Below are 14594 nucleotides of genomic sequence, written 5' to 3' on the forward strand. Positions count from 1 at the left end.
GTTATAGTACTTGTCCCAAATTGGCACATAGATACGGTTGATCATTTGTTGTTTCTGATTAGGACATGACAGCTGGTCACAAGCCACTGTAAGCAATTTAGTGAACAAGAAGAATGTGTCATTCAAATTATCTTATTCTTTCTCAAATGAGCAATACAAAAAAGGGATCTTGGGTGATGATATGAAGGAGTCATGTCACAAGGGAACCTTTTCTTCCTGAAAAACCCACCTTTGTTCTCTTTAAATGACTATCCATTACGAAGTCCATTCCAGGAGGTTGGGGACCCTGTCTCTCATCCATGATTGTATCTCCAGAGCTTGGCATCATGCCAGGTGCCAAGCAAAAACTCAGTTTATGAACCATCAATGAATGTGACACCTTAGTCTCAAACTGTGATTTCATTTGCCATGTAGACATCCGCATGGAGCAGTGTTACTTGAAGTGGGATGAAGATGAGTGTGTCCATCCTGTTCCTGGAAAGTTCCGCATGGATGCCTGCTGCTGTGCAGTTGGTGCAGCTTGGGGCACCGAGTGTGAGGAATGCCCCAAACCTGGCACCAAGGAGTATGAGACCCTGTGCCCCCGGGGGCCCGGCTTTGCCAACAGAGGGGACGTTCTTACGGGGCGGCCATTTTACAAAGGTAACCGTCAGGGTCACGTTGATCTTCCTACACTTGAAGCCCACCTCCCGCATTCTGTCAGAATTGGTTTTGCTTTAAGCATATGATTTGCCACTTCATTTTCTTTGTTAAACGTGATCTGTGGCCTGCCTTATGGCCCCAGAATATAAATCACCTATATAGGCTGGTATTGAAGATGTAAAACATGCCACTAATCTCACATTTCCTACATCTTTGCACACGCACCTCTGCTGTCCTTAGCACAGCCTGACTAGATGGGGCCCTGGTGTAGTGAAATGTTCCCTATCCCCCCTAAACCTTACCAGACAATTGGTCAGAAAGGAAGAGGTCAGAACTCTTCAAATGAAGAATCTTTATCACTTTTGAAATGTTCTGTGTGGCATCCACGTGATCGCCAAAAATTTTGAGCCCCCTTTTTTTAGTTGGGTATGTTACTTTCCATTGTGATAGATTTTCAGCTTTAACCGGTGAACCCGTTCTTTTAGTATCAGCTGGCTCAACGTTCCTGCTTTGTCCCGCTTTTAGATATCAATGAATGCAAAGCTTTTCCTGGGATGTGCACCTATGGAAAGTGCAGAAATACCATTGGGAGTTTCAAGTGCCGTTGTAACAGTGGCTTTGCTCTGGACGTGGAGGAAAGAAACTGCACAGGTGAGTCTGCTCTTGTGTTGTATTTGGCAAACCCTTGCTCTCTTTCTTTTGCTCGGTTGGAAAGTCCTGCCTTCAAAAGTCCATGTTGTGTTTTTTGTTTTTTTCCCCTCTACTCTTAAATCACTTCTCCAAACAAGGTCTTGTAAGAGCTACACAGTAAGTAGCATGAAAACGCTATGTCTTACCTCAAGAAAAACATAAAAATTTGATTTTCAGAATGATGAAGACTCAAAACTGTAGCAATCAACAATTATATAAATGATATGTAGTATCTATTTAAAAATGTTAACGTTTTTAATAGAGCTGTTGTAACTTATTTTCCTCATCTTTAAAGAGTTTTATTAGTAATTACTATCCAGTCACCATCCCTATCCCTATTGATATCTGCTCCCTTTAGTTTGAAAAGATGAGAAAATCCAAATTTTTCCATCACATTAAATAAATTATTCCAAACTCTTGAAATAGACGTCCAAAATCTTATTTTCAAAAGCCTCTTTATTCATATTCTCCTTGGAATGTTTCCTTCTCTGCTGTCCTCACCCTTGTCACTGCTTCATGATCTCCACTGAAACGTGCTTCTGACTCCTTCCTCACTTCCTGTTGCATAAGGTACTGGAGTCCCTAAGTCCCCACCCCACCTAGACCACCCTGGTGCATTTCCCAACTGTCTGCCTCCCCTGCTGCCCAGCTCCTCACTTGCACGTGGTTTTCCTGCTTGGTGCTCAGGTGGCTGGTCTGTGGAGACCTGCCTGTACTTCACGCATCTGCCTTCAACAGGTCTCAGTGACGCTGTTCATCTCTCATGCCTCTGAGTCTCTGCTCTACTTCTTTTTTTTTTTAAGTTTATTTATTTATTTTTGAGAGGGAAAGAGAGAGAGAGAAAGGTAGAGAGGAAGGGGCAGAAAGAGAAGGAGAGAGAGAATCCCAAGCCAGCTTTGTGCTGTCAGCACAGAGCCTGACGTGGGGCTGGATCCCACCACCTTGAGGTCATGACCTGAGCTGAAATTAAGAGTCGGATGCTTCACCAACCAGCCCCTCTCTGCTCCACTTCTGAACCTCTTCTGGTCCACACCCTCTCTCAGATGCCTGCTCACTGCCTTTCTTCTCCCTGGACATCCACTCCTGTGGCCAGAACCTTTCCTGCAGGCACCTCTCTGTGGAAGTGACATTGCCTCTTCCACAGTTTTCCACTCCTCCCTGTTCCTTCCCCTCCGCTGCTCCTGCTCCTGCTCCAGCCCTGGTCAGCAGCCTCCCCCACTCTCTGCAGTGAATTGCCCTCTTTCCTTTTGCTTTCCCTGGACCTGAGAACAATCACGCCATTTCCCCTGCCATCTTTTCTCTCATGCTGCCACCCTGTGTCCCAGCGTTTATCTCTCACGTCTCTCTCCCGAAGAGCCCATGTAATTTTGACTTTTGCTGTCCCTCATTCAGGCACATGTACGTTCTCTCACGAAATACCTTCGTGGAGTTGAAAAAATCTTTCTGTTGGTGCATATTCTCCATGACTTCTCTGCTTGGCTGCATCCCTTCCTTGATTTTCTTCTGTCTTGGTTTCCATCGTACCTCCCCGTCTTGATCATCCTCCTGTGCCTATGACGATTCTCCTTGCCCTTGCCAATTTCTAGAGTCCTCTGCCTCTCACAGCTGCACCTGCACCATGCCTGTGCAGACGGGCTCTGCTGAGCTGACTCCGCCATGTGAGCACTGTCCTCTGTGCTGGCTGAGTGCCATGCCACACGTACACCTGCCGTCCTGCAGCCCCTCTTCTCTTCAGCCCCCTTTTGTCCCTCCCCCACCCCCCTCTCCCTCGGGGCTTCCTTGCATGTGGCAATAGCATCACTTCACTCAGAATGGAGGCCTCAGACTTAATTTTGACCTCTCCCTGTGTTGGACAAGGGAAGAAGTTACATGTAATCTTCCATCACAGGAGTTGCTTCAACACTTTCTACAAGACTATTGCAGGCGCGGGCCCAGCTCTCGGGAAACAGAGAGCCCAAGTTGCTCTTGGGCTCAGCATCTAGGGGAGGGAGGGGAAGAACGCAGGAGTGAGAAGCAGGGGCTGCTGGGCGGCCATCAGGCCCCGTGTGGTCCTCCGCCTATCCCACAGGAAGCGCTGTACCTAGGCTGGGCCATCAGAACTGTCATGGGTTAGGGCAGAGGAGCTAGGCGTTTATGGACCTGCGTGGTCAGTCTTTGGATACATCTGCCCAGAGAAAAGGGTGTGACTGCAAGGAAGGGTCCTCTTAGCTAAGGCATTTCCTAAAGATAGTTTACATCTCAGGACTTTGTGCCCCCCGCACCCCCAGGCGTAGAAGGGAAGAGGCGAATAGTAAGTCCTTCCTTCCTGAAGGGTGAACTGGGCAACACCTGGCAGTATTCACTGCATGGCAGATTTTTCCGTCGTCTTCCATCCCATTGATTGTCCAGTCTGATCTTTCATGTTCAACAATGACCATGTGTTACTCCCCACAAAGCAACTTTCAGCGACTCCCATGATCTGAAACCTGGGTAAAGACCGTGTTTTTCCCATTCTGGCTCCCCTTCTTCTTTTTCGTGTGACATTAGCCCAGTCTTACTGAAACTCACTTTCTTTAACTGTGTGAGAAACGGGTTTGTTGGTCACACTGCAGTGTGTGGTGTATAATGTGAAGGGACAGTGGGACATTTTTGGTTGCCATTCTTCACGGCATATAAAACCTATCTTCTTGGGGCACCTGGGTGGCTCAGTTGGTTGAGCATCTGACTTCAGCCCAGGTCATGATCCTGCGGTTCATGGGTTCGAACCTGATGTCGGGCTCTGTGCTGATAGATCAGAGCCTGGAGCCTGCTTCACATTCTGTGTATCCCTCTCTCTCTGTCCCTCCCCAGCTCTGTCTATCTCCCAAAAAAAAAAAAACATTAAAAAAAATTTTTTTAAGCCCATCTTCTTTTGGCATCCTCAGTAATCACACCTGTCCTCCCTGTCCTTGCGTTAATTTTTAACCTCTTTGATCCCGCCACTCTCAAATGCATTATTTTTCTTCACCGGTGCACTTTATCTCTTTTCTTTCCATTGATGTCACTTCTTTAACGTTAGAATTTCTATACAAGCTTCAAGGATGAGAATTTCTATACAAGCTTCAAAGCCACCTCCCCCAAAATACCAATTTTTAGCAGAGAACATAGATACAGTGCTCTGTATAATTCTCATGAGACAGGCCCTGTTCTCAGCACTCGGCAAACATTGACTCACTTAATCCTCCCAGGTGGGTTGTGCTCTACTCCCCATTTTACAGCGATGGAGATTGAGGCACAGAGAAATGAAATGATTTTCCCAAGCCTCTTCATCTGGTAGGTGATAAAACTAGCACTGCTACCTGGGTATCTGGTTCTGGAGTCCACACTCTGCACCACTGTCCAGCTCTTATCACATCACAGCTGCCAAAACATGTCCCTCCTCTGCCGACAAGTTTATTCCATGTTCTTCATGTGGTTCTAGCTATCAGTTTCTAGATCCTGATAGATTGTAAGAGAATTAAGATGCACATCGTTAACTGTCTAATTGAATCACTGAATTTTGTGAAGAGTTTTGTTTAAGGAGCATCTGGGTGGCTCAGTCAGTTAAGCTTCTGACTCCTTGATTTCGGCTCAGGTCATGATCTCACAGTTCCTGAGTTGGAGCCCCACATAGGGCTCTGCGCTGAACCTCCCTCTCTTTCTGCCCCTCCCCTGCTTTCATTCTGTCCCTCTCTCTCTCTCTCAAAATAAAACTTAAAAAAAAGAATTTTGTTTACAAGGAAGTACTTATATATTTTTTTCAGTGTTGCCTGCAATTAGGGAAATAGAGAAAGCCCCAGTGCTGAGAGAAAGCATCTGACTTTCTGAGACTGAGACACCCCCGAGAGAGCATGTACAAATTATCACTGGTAAATCTTGTGATAGAAAAGCTTCAGAATTAAAATTCCTCCAAGTAGATGCCAGCAAAAGCATTTTTTCCTAAAAACATACTTGTGACCAAAAAATTTTTAAGTACGTCATGTTTTCTCAATTATATTTTATAGACATGACTTCTCTATTAAAAAATGTCAGTGATAGGCCTGAGATATTTCTCAGAAAATCTTTTTGATCATGTAAACACCGCTGTTGAAGATTCTTACTGTAGTACGTAAAGAGCAACAAACACAAATATATTTTATTTTTATTTTGAAAAGTGTATCAGTTGCCTCTTCACATCTGAATGTTACCAAAAAACATATGCTGGGGCATAGTTCACGGCCCTGCCATGTGTGTGCGCTCTCTGGCTCAAGGTTCGTTGGCCACGTCTACCTCGGAGGCCGGCTGGGTGCTCTGTGGTCGCCAGCCACCCCTGCTCACAGGCAGCAGCCCCAACATACTTCCACCGCGGTGGGCAAGGGCTAGTGTCTGAGAACCGTCACACTGTCACTTGGCACCCGGGACTTCAGTCCAGGTGCCCACTGCTTCCTCACGTGCCGCCTGCCTTCTCTGGCTCATACTGCTCGTACTGTTAACCGCATCCAAGCCACAAAGAGAAATCCCCAATTCCAGAGTTCTCACAGGCAAAGAGGCACCACCTGCCTGTTGGCTGTGACAGTTTTGACAGTTGGGGAAAGGAATGTGCCTAAGAACCTGTTGGCTGCTAACGGACCTCCTGCAAACATACCCGCGTACTGCCGGCCCCTGACTTCTCCAGCCTCTCTAATGTGCCACACCTTCCCTGGGAAGGCTGCACCTGTCTCCCTGTTCTTGAATACCTGCTCATCTCCTGCAATTATTTTTTAATTTCTTTTAACCCCTGTGCATTAGACATTGATGAGTGCAGGATTTCTCCCGACCTCTGTGGAAGTGGAATCTGTGTCAACACGCCTGGCAGCTTTGAGTGTGAGTGTTTCGAAGGCTACGAAAGTGGGTTCATGATGATGAAGAACTGCATGGGTAAGTGTGCCTAAGTTCTTCGCCCTGCAGTCTTGAAACCAGATAGCTCGACCTTGGCTGGGCTCAGAGCTGCTAACAGCGCACTTGGCAAGGGGCTGTGGTGAGAGAGAGAACAGATTTAAATGTCAGACAGGAAATCTGCTCCTAGATAACTCTTGGGGAGCCCCAACCTCTTGGCGCCTTAGCGGCAGTGAGACTGGGTTCTGTTTATTCATAGAATCTAAAACCAACACAGACTAACTGCTCACAAGGGATTCATTTAACACACATGACGCTGTGTGGTGACCCCAGGTTTATATTCAGCCACGCAAATCCCGTGTTATTTTCTTTGTTTGTGTGTTATTACAAACTCCCTTGGTACCGCCTACCTTTTGGTCCGCTGTTTAATATTGCGTGACTCACGGGACTCCCCCACACGGGACGCAGAAGGTGATCAGCCTATGATTTTTCTTTTAGTTTTATTACTGATAATGGATGGGGACGTACAGTATCTGGAGTTTAGGGTGATATGAAACAAATTGTTTATCTTTTATGAGCATGCTTGCTTCATACAAGTAAGTTCGTTGATAACTCGCTCTTTAAGAATAAAACTTAACCATTTACTTACTGGTAGTAGAAAAAGTGAGGGGAGCATTACCGCATCTCCTCTTAAAGCCGTGTCTTATTACATTTGAGTCACACTTAACTCGAATAATAATTCTTTTTCTCCCATGCTGTGTGCGCGACTGTTTTTCCCTCAGAGTTCTTTAATGGATCTCACGTTTTTACCTTTCAGACATTGACGAATGTGAACGTAACCCTCTCCTTTGTAGGGGTGGCACCTGTGTGAACACGGAGGGCAGCTTTCAGTGTGACTGCCCACTGGGACACGAGCTGTCACCGTCACGTGAGGACTGTGTGGGTGAGTCTGTCTCCACAAGCACATAAGCCAACCCAGCTCACTTGGTACTAAGATAGTAAAGATCAGGGGTCAAGTCTAACGCGTTGTCTGCGGCACGTGAAATCTTAGCTGGTTAAAAGTTGAAACTTCAGAGCCCCTCCATTGTATCCTTAGAGAGCGCCTCAGTGACACAGTCAAAGAGGCCAGCGTTGTCCTGGTTACCCCCGTTTTCATTATAAGTGCACTTGAAAGTATCTTGCGCGAGGGACCCCGTGGAAGGCCACGTAATTGCCTCCTCCAGGGAGGACAAAATAGCAAAGCGGTTGTCGGAAGGGCCTCTCCCTGGTTGTTCACCTGTGCATCCACCTGTCGTCCAGTCAGCAGAGTCCGCCCCCCATGTCTGTCGTCATGGCGTCTGCTCCTGTGTGTGTGTGAACACAAGAGCTCTCTCCTCCCCGTCTTCTCACAGAAAGCTGAGGGGCAGGGGTGATGTGAGAATGCCAGTGGCTGGTCTTGGAGCTTTCCAGCCTACTGCTTTTTTTGAGTATACAGAGGCCTCTGGGCTTACCGGGCTATAGATACTGGCTTTAAAACCTTCATGTAGCCAGGAAGCATTTTCTTCACCAAAAATCTTTCTTGCAAGTATAAGTAAATAAAATGGCTTAAAACAGACCAGACTGCACAGCCCCATTTCAAAACGTAATTTGAGCACATCTTTCCTGTACACATTTATTCATTTATAAATCATATATGTATCGCTTTGCTAATATGTTAGGTGAATCTTAAATCATACACTAAACAGACATTTTTATTTACATTTACAGGTGAATGTAAAAAGTTAAAAAAAATTTTTTAATGTTTTTTTATTTTTGAGAGAGACATAGAATGTGAGTGGGTTAGGGGCAGAGAGAGAGGGAGACACAGAATCCAAAGCAGGCTCCAGGCCCTTAGCTGTCGGCACAGAGCCCGATGCGGGGCTAGAACTCACAGTGTGAGATCATGACCCGAGCTGAAGTCGGACACTTAACCGACTAAGCCACCCAGGCACCCCAAGAATTTAAAAAGTTTTAAATATTTTTATTTCATTTTAATGGTGGTACTAAAATTTTTTAAAACATGATTATGGAATATTTGTTCATCATTGTGATGCAGTGAATCAGAGATCTGTTTCTATGTTCAGTTTATTTTATTAGTTTTTGTGGATCCTATAGCTGGAAAAAGTACCCCTCAAGGGAATATTGTATAATATAAGATGCATATTTTTGCACACTTAATAAAACATGCATTTAATGATCATAGATTTAAATCCATATGTCACATAGTCTTCTTGGTGATTTTGAGAATTTGGAATGAAGGTCTTGTTTTACCTCACTGTATTGTCATTATTTTTACCTTATATTGTGTGTCACAAGCAGTTTGTATGAGGAAATCTTCCATTCTATCATTTTTCTTGCTGTTCTCTTACAACTGCATTAATAGTAGTACTTTATTCCACAGACGTTTGCAGAAGTTTTTATTAGGCACCTGTGTTTCCTATAAGGGTTAGTTTATTTTAAAGTAGGTGATACAGATCCACCTCTGAAGGCACACTAAACACACAAACTAGTGAGGGCCCTGGTATCAGCCCCTGTGACTTGTGGGATCAGCCATCTTCCCTCGGGATACTTGACGTCATTGAGGCTCCTCTTGGCCATCTAATAAAGAGCAGGTGAGCATGCCAGTGTAAATTCGTATATTAAATATTAGTAACTTTTATGTCTGGCATGTGCTAAATGTACATGGTCCAACATTCACTATCCACATGTGGCCACTTAAATTTAATTAAAATTTGGTAACATGAAAAATTCAATTCCTGGTGCACCCGGCTGGCTCAATCAGTTTTGATCTTGGGGTCGTGAGTTCAAGCCCCACAGGGGGCAAAGAGCTTACTTTTAAAAAATTAAATTAAAATTAAATTGAAAAAATGAATTTCATTCATTCTGTTCGTGTTTGAAATGCTCTATAGCAGATACATATTGGAATAGCAGAGATACAGAGTTTTACTTACAGTACAGTTTTAGATAGAAATAATAGAAATGTAGATTCCAGCATCTTCTTTGAACACCCCAGGAAATCATCTTACTTCCCCCTGAAGAACACAAACCCCATGGGGTGCCTGGGTGGTTCAGTGGGTTGGGCATTTGACTTCGGCTCAGGTCATGATCTCACAGTTTGTGAGTTCGAACCCTGAATCAGGCTCTGTGCTGACAGCTCAGAGCCTGGAGCCTGCTTCAGATCCTCTGCCTCCTCCTCTCTCTGCCCTTCCCCCACTCATTCTCCCTCTCTCTCTCTCTGTCTCTCTCTACCTCTCTCTCTCTTTTTCTCTCTCTCTCTCAAAAATAAATAAACATTGGGACACCTGGGTGGCTCACCCAGTTGAGCATCTGACTTTGGCTCAGATCACAATTTCACAGCTGATGGTTTCGAGCCCAGCATAGGACTCTGGGCTGACAGCTCAGAGCCTGGAGCCTGCTTCAGATTCTGTGTCCTTCTCTTGCTCTGCTCCTCCCCTGCTCACACAGACACTCTCTCTCTCTCTCTCTCTCTCTCTCTCTCTCTCTCTCTCTCAAGAATAAACATTAAGAAAAATTAAAAAAATAAATAAACATTAAAAAAATTTTAAATAAAAATTACAACAACAAAAAAAGAACACACACCCCTTTGGAGACCGATGCTTCCATGCAACATTTCTTGATACTTTTAAGTGATGTGGTTATTGCAAAAACATTAATTCTGTGTATCTTTTTACAGATATAAATGAATGCTCCCTGAGTGACAATCTCTGTAGAAATGGAAAGTGTGTGAACATGATTGGAACCTATCAGTGTTCCTGTAACCCCGGGTACCAGGCCACACCAGACCGACAGGGCTGTACAGGTGCGGGTCAGCCAAGTGGGTCTGGAACTTGTATTTTCCAAATCAGCCTAGGACAGCTTCTGGCACTGAATATATTGTAATGAAGCCAGTGGAAGTTCTATGTCCTAAACGTGAATCTAAGCATGGGGACCGGTCTGTAAGATGCCATTGTCTTTATGGCTTTGCAGAGGAATCCCTGGTTTTATCACAGAAAACACCGTAAATTCCATAGCTACAATATTTCTGAGTTCTTTAATCTTAGGCTACTGGGGCTAAAGGCCAAATGGAATGATGTCCGAAAGGAAGTAGAAAGAGCTAAGAAAGACCAATGGTAAAACAATAAACCCAACACAGTAATGGGGAGAAAACCCCAAAGCCATTTAAGCATTATCTGTTTAAAGAAAAGAAGAAAAATTCCCTTTTTTTTCTTTCTTTTTTTTTGTTTAAGGAAGTAGACTTGACAGAGTAATGTGGTTGCAATGTTGTTTTCACAGATATTGACGAATGTATGATCATGAATGGAGGCTGTGACACCCGGTGCACTAATTCAGAAGGCAGCTATGAGTGCAGCTGCAGCGAGGGGTATGCCCTGATGCCAGATGGGAGGTCCTGCGCAGGTACAGAAAGGAAAATATGCAGGCTTTGTACAGCTCATTGATTTTATCTTAACAAATCTCACTCCACGCACTTTGACTGGATCTGGATGGGGAAAAAAATATATATGCGAGCTTAATAAAAGTCTTTCTTGTTTTTATTTAATCCCAATTTTCTGTCATCAGATATTGACGAATGTGAAAATAATCCTGATATCTGTGATGGGGGGCAGTGTACCAACATTCCTGGAGAGTATCGCTGTCTCTGCTATGATGGCTTCATGGCTTCAATGGACATGAAAACATGCATTGGTGGGTATCATAAAAATGGGATAAATCCCATGCACACATTTGCACGCACACACATGCACATTTGTGCACACACAAACACGTCAGGGAACAGTTTTTTTGGTTATTTTAAAATTCAAGCCACCATATTTACAAGATGCGAAAGCTGAAATGGAAGAACTATTTGGAAATAATTTTAGAAAATAATACTGCGTCTTGCACATAGATTACATTTTAGCTTTTATCTCTTTATTTCAATATTACGCTCTTCAGTATAAAAGAGAGCTTTTGAATTCCTCGGATGAAAAAATACTAACCGAAGTACTGAAAATACGTTTTCTAGATGTGAATGAGTGTGAGTTGAACTCAAACATCTGCATGTTTGGGGAGTGTGAGAACACCAAGGGATCCTTCATTTGCCACTGTCAGCTGGGTTATTCTGTGAAGAAGGGGACCACAGGATGCACAGGTAGGTCTCAAACTTATACCCTCTTGTGCTCTGGCTCCTCCTGTTTCAGAGGCCAACTTGACCTTCATTTGTCCCTTTGCCTCATTTGGACCATGACGGCACCAGGTCATGACTGGGTCATGAGCACCTGCCCCAGGGCATGTGTGATGATGGGTTTGTGTCCTCTCTGGTCACACACGAAGTGGGGGTGTGGGCCTGCATTCTAGTCCCGAGCATCGCCCACATGGCTGTTTGCTCTTGCAGCATCATTCAGTTTCGTAGGAGGAGTGTGGCCCAGACACTTGTCAGGACATAGCACCATGGACCATCCCAGTCGCTTGTTTTTGCAATTCTTCTAACTGGACAAAAATTCATGTGGATTTCTGGTTACACCCTTTTCCTTCCTTCCTTCTGCACCATCCTTTCCTCTGTTTTTACCTCTTCTCTTTCTGTTTGCTTTTGCCCTCTCTTCCCTTAGCCCCAGTTGACTTTCCCTCTTCTCTTTTCACTTTCTGTCTTTGCTCACCTCATGCACTTTATCTCTTGCTTCCTTTCTCTGTGAAGTATGTTTTGGCCTTCTGCATAAAATGGGCGAGGAAGTCCCAAGTCAGTGCTTTGGACTAGGCCTTCCTCATTGTTCAGTTTAAGACCGTCGTCAGGCATTTTGCTCAAGGCAGGTGGTGGGTGGCTTGGACTGCAGCCTGGCTCTTAAGCTGACACCTCCAGGAACAGGTGAGCGAGGAAGACGGGGTGCTCTGGGTGTTCAGTGCTCTGAAGGTCGATGCAAAGCCAATAGTTCTGTGTGTGTATGTGTATTTACATGTGTGATTTCAGCGTCTACAACATGTAATCATTGAGCTGGATAGAAAAGATTATTCTTTCTATTCTAGAAAGCTCTGGAGAACCAAAGCTACAGAGTTTATACACACAAATGTGTACACATGCATAATATGTATACATTTATTTGTACGTATACATGTGTATGTGTGTGTATATACATACTCTTTATTTTCCGGATGGAATCTCCAGTGAATATTTTCACATATTTGCAAATAAATAGATGAATACACACTAAAATGATAATTTTCAAAACTCTATACTATACTGTATTCTAAAAATGACAGGAATGCACTATTATTTTAAAAGTCAGGCTTCTTTTAATCTTTATGAAACACATGTAACAAATATGAATAGGAAACAGTAGGAGAGTCTCACTTTGGAAATACGATTTCTCCTGACATCTCTAACCATGCCTTCTGCATGGACTTTTGTCTGGGCCCAGGCAGCGACGTGGGGAGGGCCTGACACACATATCTGCCTGGGGGCAGTATCCCTGTCTTACCAGAAAGTGGCTCTAGGAAAAGACCTCTTTGACTTGGACCATGAACTTCTGAATCTTGTTGGAGGCTACAAAAATTAAAAGTAAAAATGATGTTAATGTTTATTTTTTTTTCTGTACTGTTTTAGCTATTTCCATATTAACTTTAAAATGTTAACTGTGCAGAATTATCCTTGGAAGTAGAATTAATTAGCCTTGTATTTACTCTTCATCATATTAACTGTGACTTCTCAGATGTGGACGAGTGTGAAATTGGTGCCCACAATTGTGACATGCATGCCTCCTGTCTCAACGTCCCGGGAAGCTTCAGGTGTAGCTGCAGAGAAGGCTGGGTTGGAAATGGCATCAAATGTATTGGTGAGTTTGCAAACGTGAACATGCTTTGCTAAGGCACGGAATTCTTAGAGGCTCTTCTTTGCATGGTTGTTAGCCCACATACTGGTATAGGGGCATACTCTTCCCTTTCCTGTGTTCTCTTGAAAATTCAAAGACTATCTTCAGTTGTAAGGTAATTCCTGCCTAAGAGTTTCTTTTATCCTTGGAATAAATTATCAAGCCACAGCAGTCTGCCTTGGCACTCTGCTTTTTAATGTGTTGTTGTTCGGTAAAAATTCTGTGACGTGTAGCCAGAAATCCAAACAGATGGATGATGAAAAACGACTAATATGTTTTTCCAGTCTCAGAGAGCAATCAGTGAGACTTAGAACCCAGGGAAATACATGAAGGAAAGGAAAAGGTTTTATCAGATAACCTAAGTCTCTGTCTGCTGAATACCACCTTCTTAACAGAAAAGAGAATTCTTCTTCCAGAGAAAGCAAAAAGGTTTGCTGGATTCTCAGAGATCTGATTCAAAGAATCAGAGGAGATTGGAGAAGCATTTGCTGTTCTCTAGGTTTTATCAGGGCTGAACTGGAGTCTGATAAGCCTTTTGTAGCTGTGAGGCAGGGGGCTGGATGTCACCCTTGGTGTCGCACAAAGGACAGCTTCACATGCCCGGAGTTTGACATGCCTTCACAACAAGGCATTTTTCCAACTGGTTAGAATTACCCAGGTCGACTTAAGATAGAAAATAAAACAAGCTGAACTGACCTCCCCAGGATTACTCCTTAAAACCTTAGAATTCCACAGTAAGCCTTAGATCTGTTAACAGTAACATCCACTAATTTGAATTTACTGTCTTAGACATTCAGTTGTTTTATACTTGCCAAATGTTTATGAACTGACTATGGAGGTAAATGATCACACCTTCCAAATAACTGTGGTAAGTAACATTCTGTGATGGCATCATTCACTTCACTTGCTACCCACTCCTAGTCCAGCCATCACTCTTTCATTATTTGGACAGTCTTTCAGCCATATCCCCATGCCTGTTTTCTAGCCCCATTGGCTACTGGCTTTCTCTCTTGTAGCCTCCATATTTTGTGCTTGTCCATCCATCACTCTAGCCAACTATCACAAAATACAGATTTAACTGCTACTTCCACTCCAGAATATCATCCAAATTCATTATCTTCTTTCCATCTCCATCTCAGTAATCCCCCTACCCGTCCTTTCTCTGTCTCTGTCTGTCTGTCTGTCTGTCTGTCTGTCTCTCTCTCTCCTGGATGCCAAAAGAAACTGTTCTTATGTCTGCTCATTCATTCACTTGCTGGGCCCGTAATCCATTCTCCACATAGTAGCCAGAAAGACCTTATAAACCATGGATATGATCTCCTTAAAGTTGTCATTTTTTTTAAAGTTTTTATTTATTTATTTTGAGAGAGAGAGAAAGAGAGAGAGAGAGAGAGAAAGCAGGGGAGGGGCAGAGAGAAAGAGGGAGGTAGAGAATCCCAGGCAGGCTCCACGCTGTCAGCACAGAGCCTGACACAGGGCTTAAACTCATGAACTGAGAGATCATGACCTGAGCCCAAACCAAGAGTCAGACAC

The 14594-nt window shown here is 43.9% G+C and overlaps 1 protein-coding gene across 1 annotated transcript in view; it reads left to right on the top strand.

Annotated features, from left to right (window-relative positions):
- The window catches only part of FBN2 (fibrillin 2), a 255858-nt gene that overhangs the window by 176921 nt on the left and 64343 nt on the right, over window positions 1–14594 (top strand). Inside the window, exons 24-32 of the mRNA XM_019422114.2 lie at window positions 415–642; window positions 1168–1293; window positions 6097–6225; window positions 7001–7126; window positions 9896–10021; window positions 10495–10617; window positions 10780–10905; window positions 11225–11350; window positions 12903–13025. Of these exons, the coding sequence (XP_019277659.1) occupies window positions 415–642; window positions 1168–1293; window positions 6097–6225; window positions 7001–7126; window positions 9896–10021; window positions 10495–10617; window positions 10780–10905; window positions 11225–11350; window positions 12903–13025 (1233 nt within the window). The remainder of the gene's footprint in view (window positions 1–414; window positions 643–1167; window positions 1294–6096; window positions 6226–7000; window positions 7127–9895; window positions 10022–10494; window positions 10618–10779; window positions 10906–11224; window positions 11351–12902; window positions 13026–14594) is intronic.

The sequence above is a fragment of the Panthera pardus genome, unplaced genomic scaffold (assembly GCF_024362965.1).
Source record: "Panthera pardus isolate Hobbes unplaced genomic scaffold, ASM2436296v1 HiC_scaffold_2, whole genome shotgun sequence".
In the NCBI taxonomy this organism is placed as follows: Eukaryota; Metazoa; Chordata; class Mammalia; order Carnivora; family Felidae; genus Panthera; species Panthera pardus.